This window comes from Peromyscus leucopus, chromosome X (assembly GCF_004664715.2).
Source record: "Peromyscus leucopus breed LL Stock chromosome X, UCI_PerLeu_2.1, whole genome shotgun sequence".
In the NCBI taxonomy this organism is placed as follows: Eukaryota; Metazoa; Chordata; class Mammalia; order Rodentia; family Cricetidae; genus Peromyscus; species Peromyscus leucopus.
In genome coordinates, this window is record NC_051083.1 from 28222735 (window position 1) to 28247488 (window position 24754).

At 42.8% G+C, this 24754-nt stretch overlaps 1 protein-coding gene across 3 annotated transcripts in view; it reads right to left on the reverse strand.

Moving 5' to 3' along the window:
• Positions 1-24554, reverse strand: part of Gpm6b (glycoprotein M6B) — a 154416-nt gene extending 129862 nt beyond the window's left edge. For 2 of the 3 annotated variants that reach the window (XM_028883536.2, XM_028883538.1), the window contains exon 1: positions 24365-24554. In XM_028883536.2, the coding sequence (XP_028739369.1) occupies positions 24365-24368 (4 nt within the window). In that variant the 5' untranslated portion in view covers positions 24369-24554. The remainder of the gene's footprint in view (positions 1-24364) is intronic. The other variant, XM_028883539.2, reaches the window with a different exon arrangement.
• Positions 24555-24754: the final 200 nt, after the last annotated feature.

Consider the following 24754-nt stretch of genomic DNA (forward strand, 5'->3'; position numbering starts at 1 on the left):
AGTTGGAGTATTGGCTTTGCAAAATGGAGTGAAGTCAAGGAAGACCTCTTGCAAAGAAAAACCATTTCCATTGTGCCATGCTCATTGATAGTGGAGTCTGTTTTCAAGGAGCTGGAAAATGTGCTGGGCTAAAGCAAATGTGAGCATTATTCACCACTAGTCAATCACGTAGTTGACCCGAAACACTTCCCTAAGTAGTGATGTTGACGTTACCTGCCCAACACTCTCCCCAGCCAACAAGTACACATAGTGTTCAGCACTCCCTTTGTCCTATTACCCTTTTCTTTAAATAACTGAGAAAACCAACACCAAGACAGGAAACGCTGAACAGTCTGATTACAGGTTTAGTCCGTAGTAAATCTAGGTGTAAATCCCCCAAACATTGCCTTCCTGCTTTGACATTTCCATTCTGCAAAGTACTGCTTAGACAAAATGTGACAACTTTTCGTAGGTCTTCCCACTGGTCTGCTGCTGAAAAATATCACTACAATTGAACCAACAAAGTGATGCTCTTGTGATCCCAGCACTAGTGAGGTGGAGGCAGGAGAATTGCTGGGAGTTCAAGGCCAGCATGATTGACATAACAAGACTGTGTCTTAAGAGAGAAAAAATTTGTTTTATTGAAAGTAATTACCAAGCTGATGAGATGGCACAGTGGGCAAAGGCATTTGCTACCAAGCCTGACTACCTGAGTTCCATCTCCAGGATCCACAAGGTAGGAGAGAACTGACTCTTGCAAGTTGTCACATGCACTTCAGCATACCTCTCCCCAAAATAGATAATGTAAAAATTGTTTAAAAGTAACTACAAAAAGCATCCATATAAAGAAGTATATACTTGGTCAAGTATATTCAGTTGGTAGAGTATTTGCCAGCATGCATGAAGCCCTGAGTTCCATCCCCAGCACTGAATCAACTAGGCATGATGGTACATATGTGTAATCCTGGCACTCAGGGAGGAGACAGGGTACTCTCTGTTCTCCCTCTCCCTCATCGACTCTCTCTCCTACCTGTCCCCCACAATGCTCACCCCAACCAAACCAAACCAACGGTGCCATTAAATGCTATCAACTGCACTATCTCCACTAAGAGGAGATAAGAGTCACAGAACTGGGCCAGAGTTCTTGACTTCAAACACTGACTGGTATTGATGTTTCCAAGCTATGTGGTCTCAGTCATCATATATGTGATATGGTAAGGATTACAATGTCTGATCAAGGAAAGCATTTAGAATAGTGTATACATAGTAGGGGCTCAGTCCATTATGTAAATATGTGTGTCATGTATATATGATATATGTGCATATATCATATTTTATGCTTATAATGTATATATGAACAATGACTGTGTTTGTTATGAAAGCAACACACATTAGCTAGCACATACATTATCTATGTATAATGGCTGACATATGCTTCTTTCATAGATGACGGTGGCAGGAGGAGCTATATGTCTTATGTGTATGTTTATGTTCTTTTTTTTAACTAATATGCACATATATTCCAGTTTCTGTGACAATCAAGTTGACTCATAACAGCAGTGTCCTTTTGTCCGGACTTCAAAACTCTTGTCAAAGCTCCTTCTCCTGCATTCGAAACATGTCTGCTAATTAAGTGCATCTGCCACTTATCCATCCCCCGCAAGGGGCTGTGAAAGGCCCAGCATGAGCCTCAGCTGCTGGGGACCCGCCCTCAGCAGGGGAAGGAGACACATGGGTATAGAGCAGGAAGGGCACGGTAGGCAGTAGGCTCTGAGCCTGCCCTTGGGAGGCTACAGCTATAATTTTATTTTCCCAGTGACCAAGGGAGCTTGTTTAAGCCACTCAAAAGATACAAACACAGAAATACAGACACTGTCAATGAAAGGTTTCCATAACAGCCAGAGTGGAGCAAAGAGAAGCTCTCAACTGAAGTAAATTTCTCTCCTATGCTGCCCCCAAGTTTTTGGAATGGAAATCAAATCAGAGGAAGAAACAAACAAAAGGCAGTTGTCATTGCTTATGTCCAAAGCAGGACATATTTATTTCACCAATATTAACCCAATAGCCTCACAAACTAATATTCCCTACTATTCTATGGTGAATGTCAGGCCTCAGCCATTTGCAAAGCAGTCCTGTACAAAAGGCAGAGCAGTCAATGCTGCCACATTAGCCCGTGTACTGTCCTAAGATGGGGCCACTCCTGGGTACCAGGCTACTGAATGGGAAAGAATGAAGCACACTTTACTGCTTATATATGTTTGAAAGGAGCATGTGGTTGGTCATAAATGTGTGCCTGTTGGAAGGAAGCTCCATCTTAAACAGGTATTTAAGATTTAAGAGACCTCTGTGACAACAGAGGCGAGGGACAGACTGACAAGCTCAAATGAGGTGCTGCACAGACTTGTGAAAAGTTGGTGGCTTCAGTGATGGCTTATCAGCTGAAGATTCCTGTCACACTCAAGACACAATGACTGTGTCTGTGGATTTTCAAGAAACACTCCACTAAGGTGGATTCCCTCTGTTAACATGGCAAGCACACATGTACAGTAGTTTTTAAAAATATTACATTTGTTTTCAGTCACAGCTATTTAAATATTGTTAGTGCTTTGTTAAATAACTTGTTATTTCTCCAGACTGTTTATGATCAAGTGACATGCCCATCAAACGAAGACTTGGTCACTGGACAGGAAGAAATTACACAGAGAGATGTCTTTCCTTTTCTCTCCCAGCAATCAAACTGTAGATATTTTTAAATCAATTAGGTACAGTTTGCTAATTTAACTACAAACTTACCATAGGAATAATAACATGTAGCTTGTCTCTGTGACCCCCAAAGATACTTATCATAGGTGATAAACATATAAAAATAATTAACTGGATTGCAAGATCAGACAGTAACATCTGAGACTAGAACTCATCGAGCATTTGAATTAAGATTGGAGTCAGTTCTCTCCTCCTACCATGGTTTCTGGAGATCAGACTTAGGTGGTGAAGCTTGAACAGGAAGCACTCTTACTGTCTGAGCTATCTTACCATTGCTCTAATTCATTTTCATAGAGCATGACGTTGTCATGAGGCTTATGAAGAAGGAAGCACCAAGTAATGCTGATGTTTCATCAGGACATTTAGAGCTACTGACGTTTATGGTTGACTATCCTGTACAGCTTGTGGTTTTGATCAGTCTTATCCCCAACCATCTCTATTTTCCTAATTGCATAACACTATCAATGATAATTTGCTACATTCAGAAAATGCCCTTTTGGAAAGGTCAGGATCTTCTCAGCTGCATATTTCATTTCAGCAGATTGTTCACTTGCAAAAAGAGCAGCGCATGATGTAAGTAAAATGTGAAACTTGGTAATACAGTCATGGAAACAGGCAACTACAATGTAAAAGAAGACAGAATTATATATACACACATGTATGTGTTAAGTAGTATTGTATCACCACAGGAAATGCTTTCTTGAATATGTTTTTATTGCTTTGCATTTACTTTTATCATAACTTCTCTTCTGGGGCCAGCAAGATAACTCAAAGAGCAAAGGAAGGCGCTTGCTTCCAAGGCTGATAACCTGAGTTAGATCCTAGGGACTTGCATGGTAGAAAGAGAGAACTGACTTCCTAAGGTTGTCCTCTGATTTTCACTTGTGTGCCATGACATGCCCCCACTCCCCAGGAAAAAATAGAAACAAACAAATCTCTCTGCTTGCAAGTGTCTGTGCCACCAGACTATTGGAGTCCACTTCGAAGCCAAGGGCTGGAGCGTATAAGGTGTAAGTGTGTAACCTACACTTAAAACTGCCCTTGAGCAATGAATGTGCACCAGGAGATCGGAGAGGCTGGCTAGGAAAGAAAACCACACCTCAAAGGATGCCTTTGACGGCATCAACACAGGTAGAAACATTACCCCAAATGGCTACTGTGGCCATCTGGAGCTTGGACCTTGGCTACAGCCTTTCTCCTCAGCTACTGCTGTAGCTGGCAGGGTAAAGACTAAGCAGCAGACCTTTGCGACAGCATTTATAGACAGGAAGATGGAGGCACAGAAAACCTCTAGTTCCTCAGGCAGATGATGTACAGTGAGGCAAACCTTCCTTTTCATTATGGTTACTTCTTTAACACTTCAAGCCCTCTAACTTCCTTATTTGGACTCACCATGTAATGACTCTTCAAGTTCAGGCAAGGGTCCACAGCCATTAACTTTTTCTTCATAAAGATTTCAAATAGTATCTTACTGCTCAGGCAGGGATCATTAAAGATGGACTGGGGATGGGAGGGGAAATTAAGAAGAGAGTTGGTTTGCCCTTCTGCTTCTTTGAGACAGGCTCTCCTTCTGTAGCCCAAGGCAGTCTTGAATTTTCTGGGGATTTTCTTCACTTGCCAATATGGAGTTTTATGATTTTTTCATTGATATTTTCAAGAACAAGTACCTGCTTTCAAATATAAGTCAGTTAGAGCTGGGATGCGGTTTTGGGGAAAGTGCTTGCCTAGCATGTATGAGTCCCTGGGTTCTATCCTCAGCACTACAAAAAGAAAAATGTCCACAAATATAAGTAAATTATCTGATGAGCAAGGTTCTATTACTTGCTGTTTCACACAAGGATGAACTTCTAAATTTTAATTAGCTAAATCTTAAAAACAAATCTACTTCTCTCTGTCTTTCTTTCTGTGTGTGTAGGGAGAGGCACAAACACCACAGCACCCATGTGGAGGTCAGAGGACAACTTCTTGGTTTTCTCCTTCCATCATGTGGGTCCTGGGGTTCGAACTCAGGTCAGCAGGCTCAGTGGCAAGCACCTTTGCCCACTGAGCCATCTCAATAGCCCATAGATCAACTTAAAAAAAAATTTTTTTGCGTTCCCTGGAACTGGAGTTACAGACTGTTGTGAGCTGCCATGTGGGTGCTAGGAATTGAACTCTGGTCTTCTGGAAGAGCAGTCAGTGCTCTTAACCACTGAGCCATCTCTCCAGCCCATAGATCAACTTTTAATTCTAGGAAATCAAGGCACAGGCTTCCCTGTTCTTCACCATCAAAGAGAAATATTATTTTCTTATCTAATAATGTTCATGACTGGTTAATAATTGTGTATAAGTAAGTAAGAATAAGACTTCTTAACAGTCTATGCAGACATCTATGTGAAAGTACACTTCTATGTGAGGCCTTGACTGACAAGAGGCATAAATATCTTTAGAAATCATTCAACTGCATGGACATAAACATTGTCACTTAATAATTATTTAGAAATGATATATATAGATTGAACAATTTCAACTCAATATACAGGGAGAATGCTTTCCTCTAAACATTGCCTATCATCAACTGTATACACCAACACCAAAACTCACAGAAGCATTCATTAACTCTAAGTGAAAGAAGAGGCTGAACCCAGCTGCAGAATTTGCTCTGCTTGTCCACACAATGCATCCATTCAGACAGGCACTGCACACACCTGAGCAGACAGCAGCATCTGCAGAGGACAGACATTAGGACATTAGATCTTTGCTTCTGCCAAGGAGTTACAGCAGGGAGAGTGACCTCCTATGCCTCTGCAGGACGGTGTTTGTGAGAGCGACTCCAGGTCTACAGAGGATCCTAAAACCAGTGTCTTTTGAAGACTGATCAGAATGAAACTATGACATTATGGCATCATGGACAAAGTTTTAGAGCAAGAGTAAGTGTCTGGAAGGAATCCTGGGGTCTGAGATTGAGACCATGGCTTCCATCCCCCCTTTATAGCATGTTGGACAATTAGGCCACATTTGAACAAACCATATGAAAAAGCCACGAATATATTAAAGGCCCAAATATTGTGTAATTCATACTCCTCAACCTAGCAGCTGTTGGAAAGTCAGAGCAACCTGATACTTAAACCAGCCATTATACTATTCATTAGCAGCTCTCAAAATATAAAAAAGGTTAAACCTATTACTTCAAATTAAATGATGAATGAAAAAATAATTGGTTTGCTTCAGCATTCCATCCTCTCTTTTTGTTGTTGTAACATTAATTATGTGAGTGTTGGCTAGAACAGTTAAATAACACATAAACAGAACATTTAGGGCACAAAAGTTTTTCTGATGCTCATACAGTGCAGTTTTGTATCTGCTATCATGATTTGCAGCCCCCTTTTAATAATAAAGAATGTTGTGTTGATGGGCATGGTGGCACATGCCTATAAACTCAGCACTAGGGAGGCAGAAACAGGAAGATCACCTAGGAGCTCAAGTCTAGCCTAGTCTAACATAGCTGCTGCTAGGCCACTCAGGGATATATAGGCAAACTCTGTCTCAAAAACAAACAGCCACAGTTGCATGTTCATAGTAAGAGTCCTGTGAGTACCAAGAGAGTTATCCCGAGGAGGTTGGCATTGTTACTTGTAAAGAATGATACTTGGGACTACATCTACTACTGAGTGGGATTTTTCTAGAAAGATGCAGTTACTTCGGCATAAGCTTTTCCCCCTCCCTTCCTCCTTCCCTTCCTTCCTTCCTTCCTTTCTTTTTTTTTTAAAGAGTTTTCTAGCAGTCCATACTGGCCTTGAAGTCCCTAAGCAGCTGAGGATGACCTTGAATGTCCAATCCTTCTCTGTCAGGATTACAGGTGTGGTTCACCAAGCCCATGTTTCTGAGGTGCTTGAGATCAGTCCCAAAGTTTCGTGCATGCTAGGTGAGAGCTCTGCAGACAAAGCTACATCCCCAGCCTGCTTTCTCTTTTTAATATGTCGTTTGCCAGGTTAAAACTGTAGTTCTATTGCAAAGCAGTAATTCTGCGTCTACACAAATCCCTGATAGTTAAAATAAGATGGTAAAAAATGAAAATAAGCTAATTTTCATATCTAAATTTAGACTTCAGTTAAACTGTTTATTGGTGCTATAGACAGAAGTTAGGGTCTTGCGCATGCTGAACCCATACTTCCCCACTGAACCACACCCTGAGTCTATATTTCCATTTTGTTTATTTATCCATTTGTTTATACAGTGCTGGGAATTGAACCCAGGACCTTATATACACTAGGCAAGTGCTCTACCATTAAGGAACACCCTTAGGCTACATTTCAATTTGATGTACTTTGTTATTTATTTATTTTTATTTTGCAGTGTTGGAGATAGATTCCAAGGGCACCAGTAACTCTGTATGCCCACAGTCCTTGACTTGAATTTTAAATTGTAAAATATTAACATTATGAATCTACCCATTGACAAAACAGATTATAAAAGAAGTGAACCCTGAGAATGGGTTCTTATTGTTACAGCCATTAAGCCTGCTGAAATCTGAACATGACTAGGTGTGTAAGTGAAGGGCCACAGATAGGCACAGAAAGCATCCACAAGTTTGGTTTGGGTCTTCACTGACCATGAGACAGTAACAGCACTCTTTTAAAGAGGCAGGTGGATCTCTGAGTGTGAGGCCAGCCTGGTCTACACAGTGAGTTCCAGGACAGCCAGGGCTACACAGAGAAAGCCTCCCCTCCCCATAATAAAACAAAATAAAAATTAAAAGATCACATTCCCAAAGTTATCTTTTAGGAAAATTACATTTACGGTTTCTGATGCCCTTGAAATAAATAAGTAAGAGTATGAGGCCTTGTTGAAGAATACAAATATTTCTATGAAGTGATGGGTAGCAGCCACACACGTAATCTCATTTGACGGCTGAATAAGCTGCTTTCCGAAATAAATCAAGCCGGTGCTACAGGCTAACTGCTGGCCTCCTCTTCCCAGGGTTCACAGTTATATAAAATATTCCGGGAGAAGTGTTCCATTAAATTACTTAGGGAAACTAGGTAATCTTGAATCGACCATGAAATTTTCTTTCTTTTTTTTTTTTTCACAACTAACATCACTGAATTTGGAAGTAACACTTGAACATTGCTGAAATATAATGGAAAATTCTTTTTTTCCCTTTCTCCTCCAACAGGGAACTACTGATTCTCCTGCCTTCATCTAACAAGTGCTGAGACTGCAGGCATGTGTTACCACTCCCAGGTTTTTTGGTTGTTTGATTTTGGTTTTTGTTTGTTTGTTTGTTTTTGTTTTTGTTGTTGTTGTTTTGAGACAGCATCATGCTATGTGGCCCAGGCTGGCCTCATACGTACAGTGATCCTCCTGCCTCTGCTTCTCAAGTTAAAAAATACTATCTGTTATATGAGAGGCCATGTATGGGGGTCAGAAGACAACTTCATTGAGTTGGTTCTTTTACCTTTAAGTGGGTTCTGGGGGATTAAACTCAGGGTGCCGGGCTTGGGTGGCAAACACTTTTATCCACAGAACCATCTTGCTGGCCCCACGAGTTATTCTTATTTAGATGATTACTTATTCTGCTTTTTCTAAGTAGTGTTATTTCCACAAAGAATGTAGAACTCCTGGCCGTACTGATATAGAATGAGAATCCAAATCTGCTTTTCTACCAAGAGGGAACTCTGGTGGTCCGTGGAGACTATCCTGCAGCTGTGGCTGCTGGCTTTCCAATTCCCCAGGAGCCCAGGAGTCTGGAGCCACACTTTAAATGCTGAAGTGCCATTTCCACGTAATGATGGAATTTATCATCTTGTGATGAAGGAATCTTGTTTAGGACCCCAAAGACCCTAAAGATGGGACTCAAATTCCAGTCTTTCTGCAGAATACAAGAAAGAAGGAAAGGGCTTAGGTTGGAGGTAGAAAATTTCTTGAAGATGGTTGTACACCAAGGGAGCCTAAGGAATTTTTAACATGGCTCCATGAAAAATAATTTCAAAGGCTGGGAGTAGTGGCACATGCCTTTAAACTCAGTAGTCAGGAGGCCGAGGCAGGCATATTTCTGTAAGTTTGAGGTTAGCCTGTTCTACAACATGAGTTCCCTGTCTCCAAACAAAACCAAAAACAACAACAAAAAACAATTTTCAAAGCTACGCATGGTAGTACACATGTGTAATATCAGCATTTAGGAGGTGAAAGCAGGAGATCAAGAGTTCAAGACCAGGGGTGGAGAGATGACTCAGTGGTTAAGAGTACTGGCTGCTCTCCCTGAGTTCAATTCCCAGCACCCACATGGCAGCTCACAACTGTCTGTAACTCCAGTTCCAGGGGATCTGATACTCTCAAACAGGCATGCAGACCAAACACCAATGTACATTAAAAATAAAAATTAAAAAAAGAGTTTCCTCCATCTTCCTGCTACTGCCCCCCATCTCCCCACCCTGCCTTTGCTCGCCAGCGTGGACTCCAGCCCTCTGCAACTGTAAACCCAAATAAACTCTCTCTTCTATGAGTTGCCTTGGTTGTGGTATCTTATCACAGCCACAAAAAAGTAAGTAACATCTAGAAAAGCTTCATAAATGCATTTGCCCCAGGACTTGGTGATTTCCTTTCTACAGATCTACCTCGGAGGCACCCTGCCAGTGTATGATTAGACGTATGCATCTTTTGCAATAGCAAAAATCTGGAAGTGATTCAAATGACCACCAATGAACTAACTATATAAATGATAGAGTTTTAGACAGAGCAGCTACAAGAAAATGAGGACTAGGTCTGTGCACTAATGAGGTGGAGATCTGGGATTTTGTAGCTAGTGCAAAAAATAAAGGAGAACAATGTTTATTTAAAAAAGAGAGAGAGAGAGAGAGAGAGAGAGAGAGAGAGAGAGAGAGAGAGAGAGAGAGAGAGAGTTCAAGACCAGACATAACTGTATATCAAGCTCCAGGACAGTCTGGGCTAAATGAGGCTGTCTGTAAAAACCAAAAAACAAACAAACAAACAAAGCCCAGAAGCAGTGAGAGTGTCGCACAGCTATCATATAGAGCTCTTACCAACAGTATGTGGTAACTCAGAATCAGCTTTCCCGTATTGACAATTTATTCATTTAGTTGACTAAGTTTGTCCATTATCTGGATTTTCTAAAGTCACAAGTGTATAGAAGGGAACCATGGGCATGATAGTCCATGGAATTAGATTTGACTTTATTTGATTTACTTTTTTAAAAAGCTACAAATACTACGAGGGACCTTAAAACAGTTGTAAGAGGATGTGAAATCAGTATTGGGAGGTGTAATGAAGGTCAAATGTGTACAAATGGGAAGACTCAAAATCACTGAAGATGTGATCAGCACACTGGTCAGTACATTTACTGCAACTCCACTCAAAATCCTACCCAGGGATGTTTGTGGAACATGAAAAGCTAATTCTCAAAGCAAAGACCAAGAATAACTCAGTGAAGAAGAGCTAAAATAAGAAACTTCTGTGAGATTGCCAGGCTTATTTAAAATGGATATAATCAAGGCTGTTTATATTACCACAGAGCCACATACACACACACACACACACACACACACGTAATATATATGCATAAAATATAAAACCAGCACAAAAAGGATGAATTATACACCACGTGTGGTTTATATACAGATTTATATAAAATAACACACTTTCAGCCTAACACTATACCAAAAAACAAAAAATTCTGATGGAGAAAAAGGACTAAAGGGTTGGGGAGTGCTTGATGTGCAAGCATTAGTGAAAAGTTTCTGTACCCCAATATTGAGTTACTCCGCCAATGCAATAGATCAGGCCGAATTAAAAGTCTAGGTTTAATGAGCAAAGCACCCCTGGGTGATTCTCAGGGGAATCAGGAGAGAAATCACATGGCAGGTCTAGGGACCATGTCTTAAATACCCTGTGGGCGTGGTATTGAACATCTCTTGGGGAGGAGCCGATCAATCCTTGGTGGGCTTTCTGAGAGGCGGGGTCTAGAATTGGAGGAGTGGGGCCAGAGTAGAGATTCCTAACAAATAGGACCTGAGTTCAAACTTGCAGCAGACACATAACAAGCTGGCAGGAGTTGGTGGGCTGGAGAGACGGCTTAGTTGTTAAGAGTACTTGCTGTTCTTACAGAGGACTTGGGATCAGTTCCTTGCATCCATGTGGTGGCTCTTCCTGTAACTCCAGTTCCAGGAGATACAACCCCCTCTTCTGACTTCTGCATGCAGCTGGCTCATATGTAGTTCACGTACATACATATTGGCATTCACACAGACACATAAAAGTAAATAAATCTTAAAAAAAAAAACTAGGTTTGTTATAGACATCTGGAACTCTGATGCTGAGGTAAGGAGGGGTGGGCTAGCCACAAGGCGACTGCCTGGGATTGCTGGCCACCAGCCCGACCCCACTTCCCAATAAAAACCAAACCAATCCAAAAACCAAGCCAAACTTGAGTGAGCTCCAAATTCATGTAAGATCTTGTCTCAGGGAATAAGTGATAGATGTCTCCTCTATCTCTGTGTGCCCGTGCACACATCAGCACACACACACATGCAACAGTGACAAATAAAGACTGAAAAATTCAAAGTATAATTTGGTTAAACCTTTCAAAGAAATAACAAAGGAAAAGAAAACCAGTTTTCCTCACCTTATAGATAAAACTGATTTTTCTTTCTTTCTTTTTCTTTTTTTTGGTTTTTCGAGACAGGGTTTCTCTGTGTAGCTTTGCGCCTTTCCTGGAACTCACTCTGTAGCCCAGGTGGGACTCGAACTCACAGAGATCTGCCTGCCTCTGCCTCCCAAGTGCTGGGATTAAAGGCGTGTGCCACCACCACCCGACTGAGACTGATTTTTAAGTGAGTCGAAGATAAAAAGCACAGATGATAAAGTAGTAAAAGGAAACATTGATCATTGGGGCTTTCTGACGATTTGAAAACTCAGTACAATGTGACATGTTTGGCAAAGTTAAAGGTGGGTAACACATAGGAAAAACTCACACTAGCCACATCTTTTCTAAAGATTAGGATCCAAAACATAGATGAAAACGAACAAGGATGTAAATGGAAGTCAAAACCCAAGGAGCCAAGAACCTAGCCCACGCTTTGAACTTCTCTAAGGGAAATTCAACATAAAAATCATGAAATACCATTTCATACCTACCAGATTTTTAAAAACTAAACCATATAATTATACCAAAGCTGAAGACACTCAGAAGCTAAAATTCTTACATGCTCCTAGTGGGAGAATATATGGGAGTCATCACTGAGAAAGCTATGATAACATGATAGAATTTGGGACAATAAAGTATCCATTGTGCTGACCGTGTCTTTACTGTGGTCAAGAAGATAAAACTTCTCACTGAGGGAAGACAGGCAGGTTATAGCTGTGTATGTCCAAATAACACATGAAGAAGTTATTTGCCAAAGACAATTCTGTATCTATTTGTGTCATTTCAGGATGACAATCAGAAATCATCACAGTCCTTTGGACCTTTTTCCAACCTTGCAGTCTATTTACCATCAGTTTCTGAAGAATTATGGCTGATTTAGGGACATCCTGAAACTCCATCTTATTCAGGAAACTCATTGGAGAGAGGCCCTGGCATCTATTACAGCCTTATATCCTGAAGCCAGAAAGCATCCATATTGATCATTTCCTGAATGATCTAAGCTAACAGTGGCAGTTTCCTGTCCATGCGTAGCTCCTCAGCCTGTACTTTCTCCGAAGCGCACATGGGGATAGACTATTTTGCTAATCTCTTCAGTGCCATCCTGTTTTTCCATGCAAACAGCCCATCTCTCTTCAAGTATTTTTCCAAGTTCTCTCACGGCTGCTGTGGTGGGGTTTTACACATAAAATAGGAGGTACAAACCCACGTTTTATACCCTTTCTACTAAATTTCTATAGACAAAGGCTTTTCATAAATGCTTCTAACCATAGTGATTTAGAAACATGCCTGTCTTCCAGACAGAAAATATCCCTGGGTTTTAAAATAACAGTTAATATTGAGCAAAAGCTGTCAGCATTTATATTCTACGATTCAATTAATATAAAATGTAAAACTATACTGCTGGAAATTAGTAATTACCCTTAGTGGGGATGACAGAAAGGCCCCTTGAGAGAAGCTTCTGAGGGATTCCCAATAATTCTCCTCTTCTTCCTCCTCCTCCACCACCTTCTCTTCCTTTTTCCTCTTTCTTCTTCTTCTTCTCCTTCTTCCTCCTCCCTTTCTTCTTCCTCCTCCACCACCTTCTCCTTCTCCTTCCTCCTCCCTTTCTTCTTCTTCCTCCTCCTCCTCCCCCTTTTCCTCCTCTTTCTACTTCCCTTTCTTGAGACAGGGTTTCACTATGTAGCTCTGGCTGTCCTGGAACTCACCTTGTAGACCACCAGGCTGGACTCAAACCCACAGAGATCCTCTTGCCCCTGCCTCTAAAGAGCTGAGATTAAATAGTCCACCTCCATGTTTGGCCTTTTTTTTTTCCAGTGGTGTGGACAGAACCCATGGCCTCACACATGCTGGGCAAGCACTCAGTCACTGAGAAATATGCCCAGGCCCATGTTCTGCACTTTTAAAAATATATTGAACTTGTACGCTTATGATCTGCCCACTTTTCGTGGCTATCTTATGCCAACAAATTTCAAACGAGTTTGAATATCCATGCCTCTTATAAAACATCTAACAGGATTTATGACAAGCCTTCATTATGTAATAGGGCTCCAAAGAGTTTTCGGTAATCCAGTACAGTAGCTTTGCAAAATGGCCGTAATTCACACTGGAGAATCAGCCCTTTAATGCTCTGGATTCTGTTTTACTTACCATGGAAACTGTCAGAGCATGCCAAGAGAGAAACTGAAGGGGGCAATATGAAATAAGGGGCTGCATCAAATAAAGTTATCAGAAGTGCATGCATTACTTTGTTAATTAGGCCTCCATTCTTCGCTCACTGTGTGAAGGAACAGATGTCTGAATTCAAGCTCCCATTTGAAAACCCACCATTGAAACAGTCTTTTAAGGGAGAGGTTGTAAAAGTCACACCTAAAACAGTAACCTGATGCACATAAATAAAATAAAATAACAGAATTTATAAATTCCTTCCAGTCTTCACTTCTGGTGTGCCTTCTTTTTTCTTTTTTTTTTCTTTTTTTAACATCTTTTGCAACTGTGATCATATCTCTGGGGAAACAATGACTTAGAGTTTCCACCAGGGTGGGTTAAGACTGGAGAGTAGGAAGATCCAGTGGCTATAGGAGAAGGATCTCTGAGCAACAAGGGGGAAGTCAGTCTTGTATCCAACTCTTGAACTTGGGAAACATAATGAAGACACAGCCCTAAGGACAGCCCAAAGGAAGGCGGCCTTAAAGCCTTAAGCTGACTAGATTTGATTCTAGCTAAGGGGATGAAGTCTAAATTTGGAAAGGCCATTGTGGTAATTAAGGATGTGATTAGCTCCTTCATGTCTTTCCACTTACTGGAAACAAGAAAGGATAATGTCAACAACTTTAGTAAGCAAAACAAACTTCAGTGATAGAGCCCTTTGAGTAAGAAAGTGCACGATGCATTAGACAAAGTAACCAAGGTAAAACAGGCATCTCGTTCCAGGAGAGGGGGAGGACAGGGCATTGCAATATTGAGATGATTTATAGTGCATTTTACTTCAAGAAAGGCGTGGGTCACATGGTATGCCATGCTGCCCATTATAGTAGAATCCTGTCTGGTAATGTTAGAAAAGGATGAAAACAAAACACAACTTTCTCAAGCTAGGGGGAAAGCAAGCATTCATCCTGGAAAGAGGGGACCTTTTTAACCAGGGGTCTCCTGATTTGCAGAGGTGCTCAACCAAGTCCTCAATGAGGCCAGGATTCTGACTGTTTTTTGATATTGTGGTGCATAAAGGTTTTCAGTGGCCATCTCCTTTTTGGAGATAAGATTTCATTTAGTCCAGGCTGGCCTCAAATTTTTTATGTAGCCAAGGATGACTTTGAACTTCTGATCTTCCTGCCTCTACCTCCCAAGTGCTGTGATTCTATGCATGTGCTATTGGCATTAGGTACTGAGGACTGAACCTAGGGCTTCCTGCACATGAGAAATACACCCTACCAACTGAGCTACATCTCCTCTTCCCTCTTACTCTTAAACCATTCTCAGTATGGCTCCGTCCCCAGCCCCTGGTCCATCGAGGTTATCTGACAACATCTGGGGACATTTGGTTGTTATAAATAGGGCAATGTCATAGCATGTAGTGAACAGAGACAGGGGTGCTGCTAAGCATTCTGAAATGCACCAGTGGGAATGAGGCACAAGAGGGCAATGATGGGTGAATATGACCAAATCACATATACACGTGTGAAAATGCCATAATGAAGTCCATTATTATATAGAATTAACATATGCCAAGTTTTAAAAAGCTGAAAAGGCAAAAAGTGAAGAAGGGACAGGACGCTCCTAGGTAGCCAAGCCCATAGCGTTTCTGTGATGTTAGTGTACCAAGAGAGGGCATGGAAGCTCGTCGGGTCTCCCCCCATACTTTACCCTATGTACCTCTCCATCTGGATGTGCTAGAAAATCCTTTATGATGAATCAGCAGACATTATAAAAAATAACAATAACCAAATAAATAGACAAGGATGGCATTCTATTTCAAAATCACGAGTCACCTCTAAGTTACTCCTTATCTCTTTGCATCCCAGGAAGCTCACACTTTGTTCTGTGTGCTTGAAAGGGAGGCAATAATAGATTTGCAAGATTCTATGTGCCCATTTGTAATAAACTAAAATGTATCACTCCCATCTGGCTCTCTGTCAGCCCACCAAATCTGGTCTCCTTATTTGAATTTTCTATTACATGTATTTACCATGTTTGTGTGTACATGTGCACACTGTGCTGTGTGTGCAGAGGTCAGATGACGCTTGAGGCAGTCGGTCCTCAAAACTCTAGCATGTGGGTCCTGGAGAGTAAACTCAGATTGCCAGGCTTGGTGGCAAGTGCCTTCATCTGCTGAGCCATCTCACCACAAATCTAGCTTTCTATTCTCCCCCACACCTACTCCTTGTATGTCCAGGATATTTTTTTATCTTTCTTTAGGATACCACAATAAACCTTGCTCACACCTACCTCTCCTGCATGGGAGCCCCATTCTTTCCATCCTCCCTCTCAGCACACCTTCAATGCGAGCTTCCCCTACACCCTTCAGAGAGGAGATGGGCTTTCAGTCTTCTCAAAACTCTGTCTATATTTTTATTTGGAATTTTACAACCAGATCGAAAGCCCTCTGTGTTAGTGGGGCTTTTTCTATTCTATCTTTGTTTTGTTTTGTTTTGAAGATTTATTTATTTATTTATTTATTTATTTATTTGGTTTTTCGAGACAGGGTTTCTCTGTGTAGCTTTGCGCCTTTCCTGGAACTCACTTGGTAGCCCAGGCTGGCCTCGAACTCACAGAGATCCGCCTAGCTCTGCCTCCCGAGTGCTGGGATTAAGGGTGTGCGCCACCACCGCCCGGCCGATTTATTTATTTATTATGTATATGATGTTTTGTTTTCATGTATCCCCGCAGGCCAGAAGAGGGAGCCAGATCTCATTACAGATGGTAGTGAGCCACCATGTGGATGCTGGGAATTGAACTCAGGACCTCTGGAAGAACAGCCAGTATTCTTAACCTCTGAGCCATCTCTCCAGCCCTTGTTTTGTTTTAATTTGGGGGATACTGGGGGTGGAATCCAGTGCCTTGTACATGGCAGGAAAGCCTTTGCCATTGAGCTGTTTCCCAAGCTACCCCCCTCCGTGTGTGTGTGTGTGTGTGTGTGTGTGTGTGTGTGCATGTGTGTGCAGGTGCATGTGTGTGTGTGATGTTCACGTGTGTAGGTGCACATGTGTGTTCAGGTGCATGTGTGTATGTGTGATGTTCATGTGTGTAGGTGCACATGTGTGTGCAGGTGCATGTGTGTGTGTGTGTGTGTGTGTGTGTGTGATGTTCACATGTGTAGGTGCACATGTGTGTGCAGGTGCATGTGCATGTATGTAGGTGGAGGCCAGAGGATACCATGGTGTCATTCTTCAGGCACTGTGTACTGTCCATTTTGGTTTTTGAGGCAATGATTCTGCCAGGCTGGTTGGCCAGCAAGGCCCAGGAATCTACCCGTTTCTACCTTCCCAGCCTTGGGATCATGCCCAGCTTTTTGACATGGGTTCTGGGGATTGAACTCAGGTCTTCATGCTTGCAGGGCAGACACTTTATTGATTGAGCTATCTCTCCATTCTCTTTCCTCATTAAAGTAACAACAACTTTATTTTGAGGGAAGATTTCACTAAGTTGTCCTGGCTGGCCTTAAACTGCCTTTGTAGCCCGGATGGTCCTTCAACTTGCAATCTTCCTGCCTCTGCCTCCACTTGGCCGAGTAGCTGGGATTACAGGTTTGCATCACCATGTCCAGTTTTAATGGGCATCTTTTCAGTCCCTTCAGGAGCCTTCAGCTGTCACTTGCCTGCTTAAACTCCCTTCATGATTCTCTACGGCTAACAGAGTAATGATTGAGTTCTTCTCACGCATGACACTCAACAGTCTGGCCTCAGATCTCCCCACTCCTCCACATCTGACCATTCTCATTTCCTTAAGGTACCCACAAAACAACCTCTGTCATGGCTCCTGCCTTTCTTTCCTTTTCTGTTTACAGGCCCTGAATGTTCTGTCTCAGACAGCCCCTTCAATGTTCATTTTCTTTTCCCTTATAGGACCTTGTCCATCGGCTCTTGTAAAATGGCTGGGTATAGGAGGACAGCGCCTATGCTTGTCCAATTTTTGCTTCAAGACATAGCACAAGTCCTCGGTGTACCTGAGCAGGACTCCCGATTCCTTTAATAGTCTTCCAGTTGGGGTATGGTATTAACCAGGAAGGCAGAGGCTTGCAGTCCATTCTGCACATGCATATTGCTAGGTACTGTGGTAAAAGCTGGTTTAACCCTAACGTTGTTGAGAATGGAAAAATGAAACTTTGGGTGCCTTTTAATTCTCAAGGCAATGAGAGATTTCACTGAAACAAAGTATCTCTCTTCTAACTTTCCTGAACTTCAAAAATTGGACAAGAAGAAATTATTTTTCACCAGAGAGAATAAAATCTAATATCAGGAGAAGAAAAACTAAAGGTAAAAAACAGTAACAACAACAACAACATTGGAGGAACATTCAAACTACTGTGTAAATTGTTTTTGTGTCTGGATATGTCTGAAGTAATGGAATTACTTTGAAGGTGATTTCTAATGCTAAAAGTCTGTCACTCCATGAAATGCTGTGATACAAATATTAGTTTTATTAAACTATGATGTTATTTGTGCTATTTAATCCAGTATGGTTTATCATAGTTTATAATGATTTTGCATACCTTAAAATCCACATATTTCTATTATAGGCATACCTTAATAAGATGCATCTTATATGATAAATTACATATTTTTTCCAACAGATATATCGGGAGCTCCTACAATATGCTGATCATTCAAATGAAACTGGGCAGCAACAATGCATGGAATAACCTCTGCTTTTGAAACAGTTGGTTATTTGATCAACAAGGGAGGCATATTATTAATAAGTATACCAATATGTGAGACCATGATCACCAGTACAATTGTGTTATGATGACTCTGGCCCTAAAATATAATAGAAGTGCTCTTACCAACATCATTTGCCCAACATACCCCGCTCACTTCATTGCCTTGTATGATGGTTAATATTGTCATCTTGACAAGATTTTGACTCACCTACAAAGCAAGCATCCCCCCCCCCACAGGCATACTTGTATGGTATTAGGATTAGGATAGCCTTCTGTGCATAGCTGTGAAGGAATAGCTAGATTAAGTTAGTCGAGGTGGGAAGACCCACCTTACCTGTGAGTACATCATTCCATAATTATGAAAGTTAGCTGAGTATCATTCTGTCTCCTGTGGCTGGAATGTGATCAGCAGCTTCAAACTCCTGTTGCCATGGATTCTTTACCATATGGATTGCACCTTCAAACTATAAGCCAAATCAACTCTTCCTCAAGTTGCTTTTGTCAAGGCATTGTATCACAGCATCAAGACCAAGTACCTAAAACACCTTTCATCCTCTTTTCTTTTTCTAAACCATACTTACTACTGTCCACAAAACTGGGGTTCTAGAATCTTCTCCTGAGCATAAGTATTACTTTTCTCATCAGTCTGTATACTTAAGAAGAGTCCTTTGTCTTTGTCTCAAAAAGTATTCATAACAGTTGTATTTGTTATCATAATTATGCAAATTAATTCAATATTGCATAAACTAACGAAATATGAGCCCCCAAAGGAAGTTTTCTTTCTTTTCAAACCGGATCCACTGCTTTGCAAAGTCTTATCCAAAATGAGTCACTTGGAAAATAGTTGCCAAAATAATTAATGGCAATAAACTGTTTTGGGGGAGTAGGGTGGGTAATGTGATAGGATTCTGAGCACAAACTGGATGAGCACCTTTGTGTCTCATTTTTCTTTAAGAGCACCTCAAACTGGTCATTAGAAGCCACTGATCAGCTATGATTCATATATGGAAAACTTGAAGGAACCCCAATCCCAATCAGGATTTCTTGGTCAAAGAAAGGCCTTGACTCAACAACAAAACTTCAGCGGATTAATGTTTAAAGATAACTAAAACATTTAGGACATAGAAACGGCACTTTATAGGATTTGCCACTTTGACATTTTCAATAAAGCATCCAACTGCTTGATTCCGGATGTCACTGTCCTCTAAAAAGGCCCCGGGGAGGCTGAGTGGTTTGGCAAACAGCTACTGCTAGAGCAAAAATACAGTAAAGAATCAATTATTTCTTGTTTGTCACAAACAGTCCTCAGTGGACTTGGTCTGAGGCTTACTCAGAATTTCAGCCTGTTTTGAAAAGAGCCTCTCTGAGGCCCTGGGTGGGCTCCTTACTAGACATTTAGTTTCAGAAGGAGGCTGCCTAGCACATGCTGGGACCATATCCTGCCCAGTTATGCATCAGGACACCACTCTTTTGTCTCCAATTGCATCTGAATTCCTGAGCCAACTTCCAGAACTAAATGTTGTAATGGAGGGATCTTCAGGGTGCTGCTTCCTTTTGGGGCACAGCCTGGATGTGGGGTCAGGAAAAGCTCTGTAAAGACAAGAGGGCAGACACCAAAGCTGGAAGTGTTAAAGAAGGCATCCTTTGGGATCCCTCCACCCATTGCCTTGGAGAACAGCCACCATCCTGTAGGCGAGCACATGGAAGATGCCAGCATTTTACCCAACTACAAATGAGGTCTGGCTGCTGCCTTGACAGAACCAAACAGTGTTTAAACAATTACGGAGCTGTTTGCTCCTGTTTTTCAAGCATAACATTACTCTCTCATGTTTGTCCCCTAAATTACACACTTGTAGATCTGTAAGGATTTAAGGAAGTCATTTTATAGATTGTTTTCCCTAGTAAACTGAGGGAAAGAAGAGGAGAGAATGATGTATCTTGATCATAAGTATTGAGGGGAAGTTGGGGGCACGGACCAGGTCCCTAACATTCCCAGGCTTTTTTCTATGTTCTGGCTTTGGACCACCAGCAGCAGAAGCAGTAGTGCTGGTGTGACTTTTAGAAATGTCACCAAGGCTGTTTCCAGGCTGATTGAATCATGGCACTTTCCTTTTACCAAGATCTCCAGATAATTTGTGATACGCCATTATTAAATTTTAAAAAGTGTGTGTTCGTGTGTGTGTGTGTGTGTGTGTGTGTGTGTGTGTGTGAGAGAGAGAGAGAGAGAGAGACAGAGAGAGAGACAGAGAGAGAGAGAGAGAGACAGAGAGACAGAGAGAGAGAGAGAGAGAGAGAGAGAGAGAGAGAGAGAGAGAGCCACTTGCCAGTGATATGCATGTGAAAGCCAAGGACGACTTTCCAGAGTGGGTTGTCTCTTTCCATCTTGTTAAGGCAACTTCTTTCTGGTTGTTTCTGTCTTGCTGTGCATTCTAGTCTAGCTAGTTCCTTAGCTTCTGGGCAATTCTTTCTCTACCTCCCATCTCAAAGTAGAAGTTCTGGGTTTACAGATGGACACCACCGAATCCAGTGTTTTGTTTTTGTTTTTGTTTTGTGGGGCCCAGGGATTAAACTTAGGTCGCATGGCAAGCTCTTTTATCAGCCCAGCAGAGCCATCTCAGTGGCCTTGGATTTTCTTGTTAATTTTATCTACTGTTTGTGTATGTCTGTGTGTGCATGTACAGGTCGGAGGACAGCTTTTGGGAATCAGTTCTCTTCTTCAACTTATGTTGGCCAGCTTGTACAGTAAGCACTTTTACAAGCTGAATCATCTCACTGGCCCTTTTGTATTCTTTTTTCTGAGACAGGGTCTGATGTAGCCCAGGCTGGCCTCAAACTACCTATATATCCAGAGATGACAGTGAACCCCCAAATCCTCCAGCCTCCATCTTCTACGTGCTGAGGTTTGCAGCTGTGAGCTACCATGTATAACTTAAATGCTTTTTTTTAAGGAAACAGTGAAATAATTTTATTTCATAATCATAAAAACATTCCTGTCAACTAGGTGTAGAGAGGTCTTTGATCCCAGCTATTCCAGAAGCAGAGGCAGGAGGATCAGTTGAACCCATGAGTTTGAATCAGTCTAGGCAACATAGTGAGAACCTGTCTTAAACTAAAACACATTCCCTTATTGTAAAATGGGTCAAATAATTATTTCCATCCATGTTTTGTGACATCAGATCACTTCACATACCCTTAAAGTCATAGACAGCTAATGAAAGAATGTCAGCATTTCTCTCTATACATATATATGGCTCATTGTCTTCTGAGAATTTATGGCATTGAATTTGTTTAGTTACTATGTCTTCAAGCCTATGAGCAGAAAAACAAAATCAAAATTGTGTTGGCCAAATGGGTTCCCATCAGGTACAACAGAGTAATGCTGGTAGGGAGAAGATACATTGTGCCATGTAGAACCAACCCTTTAGCGGGAGAAATAATTAGTCTCAGCACACTTATTTAGCCGGTGTACTCTATCTATATAAACAGTCCACCAACTCTTTTCAATGCGCCAAATATTCCAAGTTACTGAATAGTCCAATACAGTTCAAATATTAATTGGCTCATTCCATTTACACAAAACATCGGGAAGAGTTAAATCCATAGAGATAGTGGTTGCTACGGTTGGAGGGAGGAGAGGATGAGGCGCGACTGCTAATGGGCACAGGTTTGTTTGGGGGTGAGGATGGGGCAATAGTTACACAACTCTGTATCAAAACCTGCTGGTTTGTACGCTTCAAATGTGTGAATTGTATGTGAATGGTAGCAAAAACTGAGCAGAAAAGAAAATCAATTGACTGAGCAATAAAAACTCATTTTCTTTGAAGATGCACCAAAAGATGGAATTATGTATCTGGTCACTGTTCTTTATCTTATTTTTTTTTCTATTTCTTCTTTGAAAGCGTCTTCTTTCTTCTTTTTCTTGTTTTTAAATAGCTTAAAGTGCAAACCCAAAGGGGCTTTTATTTCTACAAAGTTCATCTGTTTTATCAGTGAAGTAACTGATGTTAGGTTAAGAAGTTATGTGTGTATAAGAATCAACAGAATGGGCCAGTGGTCAGAAATTTCCCGGCATTAACTCATTTGAATTAGCGCATTCACAAGGGCACATTCAGTAATTAACAACATCTGGAAAAATAAAGCCAGTTCATGGCCCTGTAGTGTATTTACTGGGAACGTAAAGGAAGTCAGTATGTTTCCTTTCTGGCATGAAGGGAACTTGCTTTTTCACGTAAACTACAAAACGAAAACCAAGGCTACTGCCAGAAGCAATGAAGTATGCACAAATTAACATAAATTGGCAACTGCAGTGTAGAACCAATAATTGTCCGAGGCACAAAGTACTTCCTTGAGAGCAGGCATTTGGCTTGGGTATTTGTTTCATGAGAACTGCAGCTCCCTTCCACGCCCACTTAAAAACAAAGCCCACCCCCAATAAAGAGCAGCGCACTTCAAAGCCCACTGTGCAGAAGGTGCTCCTGTGCTCATTCTGTGCTCCAGTTCAACAGCTGAATCGCAATGTCTGGAGTTCAAACACCAGAAAGAACTTCATTTCAGCAGAGCTTGTGCTTTCCTCGATCCTGCAGGCCTGTGAAACTGCGATTATCTTGGACAGCAATATTTGCTAAGGCAGCTACAAGCTGCACCACAGTCCTCCTCTGACTTTTGTGTATGAACCTCCTTTAAAGGGGAGACTGCGTCGATGGTTACTGTTCCCAAGAGGACATGGAAATAAGGAACAACCAGAGTTACATGCCACTCAGTTCTCCTCTTTCGAGAAGAATCTTATCCTAGCTTTCATCTCACTTCTTGGGATGAATTCTTTCTTTCATATTTTGATCATTATATATTTTAAAATTGTTTAAATATAAAGTTATTTCAGGTTTCTTTTTAAACGGAAAATAATGTGTCCTCCTTACTATCTCTTTCCCCAAAATGTAATCAGTTAAAAAAAAAAATCACTTCCCCACCCCCACCCCCTCAGAGGAGGGAGTGTAGTGGCAAGAGCTGAGGGCTTGCTTGTGACTCCCAAGGCCTGGCTGTTAACCTTCAGTGGTTAAGCTCACTGCTTTCCACATTGGAACGTTCCCGAGGATCCCTTCTCAGTCCTCGTGGCGCTGTGGCTGGAGCTGTCATTAGAGAACGATAATGAAGCAGAGAGAAAACCCTTTCTCAGACAGTGCTCCGAGAGCAGCGGCAGGAGGCTTATTTCCAAGGAGCTCTTCGAGTTTTCCTCCCCACGGTGCCGGTTTAAGGACGTGTTGCTGACGGCAGCATTTCGGGGTGTTAGGAAGTGACAGAAAGGATTCTCCCGCCGCCTAACACCCACCTCCGGGCAGGCGAAAGATTCTCACTTCCCTGAACAGTCTTTCACTGTTGATAGTCGTTGCCCAATTGCACTGGAACCCACTTCTCACGGGCTCCACCTGCTCAGGGGTCCCACTTAGGCAGTTCGAAGTGGGGACAAAGAGAGACTCACCGTATGTCCCATCCTGTCCCCTCCCATCCCCTTCCACTTCGCTAGTTTCAAAGGTCTGGGTTTCGAGAAAGGAGCTTTCTTGGAAGAGCCTGGCTTTAGGGGGCGGGGGGTTCAGATGTTTCCTTGGGCTTCAGGAGAATTGGAGGACCGCAGAGCGACACAAGATTGGACTCAGGGCTGGGAGCTCGGGTGACAGGGAGATCGTCCCAGGAAATGGGCAAGAAGCCACTCTCTACCAACCCCTTGAAATAAAGCAGGAGCCCGCAGTCCGGGACGCGCTGCCCGACACCCACCCCCACCCCCCGCCTCGCCACCCCTCGCGGGGCCCAGCTCTCTAGCTCCCGCGCTTGGCACGCGCCAGGGTACAGTGTGGGTGCAGCTAGAGTGGGGACGTCCCCGCGGATGGGGCAGGGAGGAGCACCTGGGCGTTGCGGACACCTGCGCGGTGCCCCTCCCACCCCCAGCCTCCGTTCCCCTCCCGCACCGGTCTGGACTGGGTCACCCAGGTGGCTCAGGTAGCGCCACCTGAGCTGGGGGTAGGGCGGGGCGCGCCCCTCTGCGAGGCAGGGACCAGAGGCCGTGGCCGTGGTGGTGGCCGTGCCGGTGGCATGGGGCCAGCGCGATCACTTACCCATGGTTGGAGACTGGCGGGAGGGGTGCGGGCTCCGGGTGATTGGGCTCCCCGGGGACGCACGAGAGCCGGTGGCACAAGTTTGCAGGTCTGACGGGCACGTGCGCGGGGCCGGGCTCCGGGCTGGCTGCGCTGGGGCTGAGCTGGGCTGGCCGCTTGGCTCTTCGCTCCTGGCCGGGGTGGGAGCGCCGCGCAGCTCCGCCTGCACTGGGGGCCGGCCGTGCCGAGAGGGGCCCTGACGTCAGCGCCGGGGGCTTTGTGCACCCGGAGCGAGGGCCAGGCTGGGGGCAGTGGCCGCGCCCGCGCTGTTGCCAAGCCCGCAGCTTTCACTGCGACCCTGGAGTGAGGGGCACGGAAACCTGAGAAGCAAGAGGGGGGAAATGCAGAAAG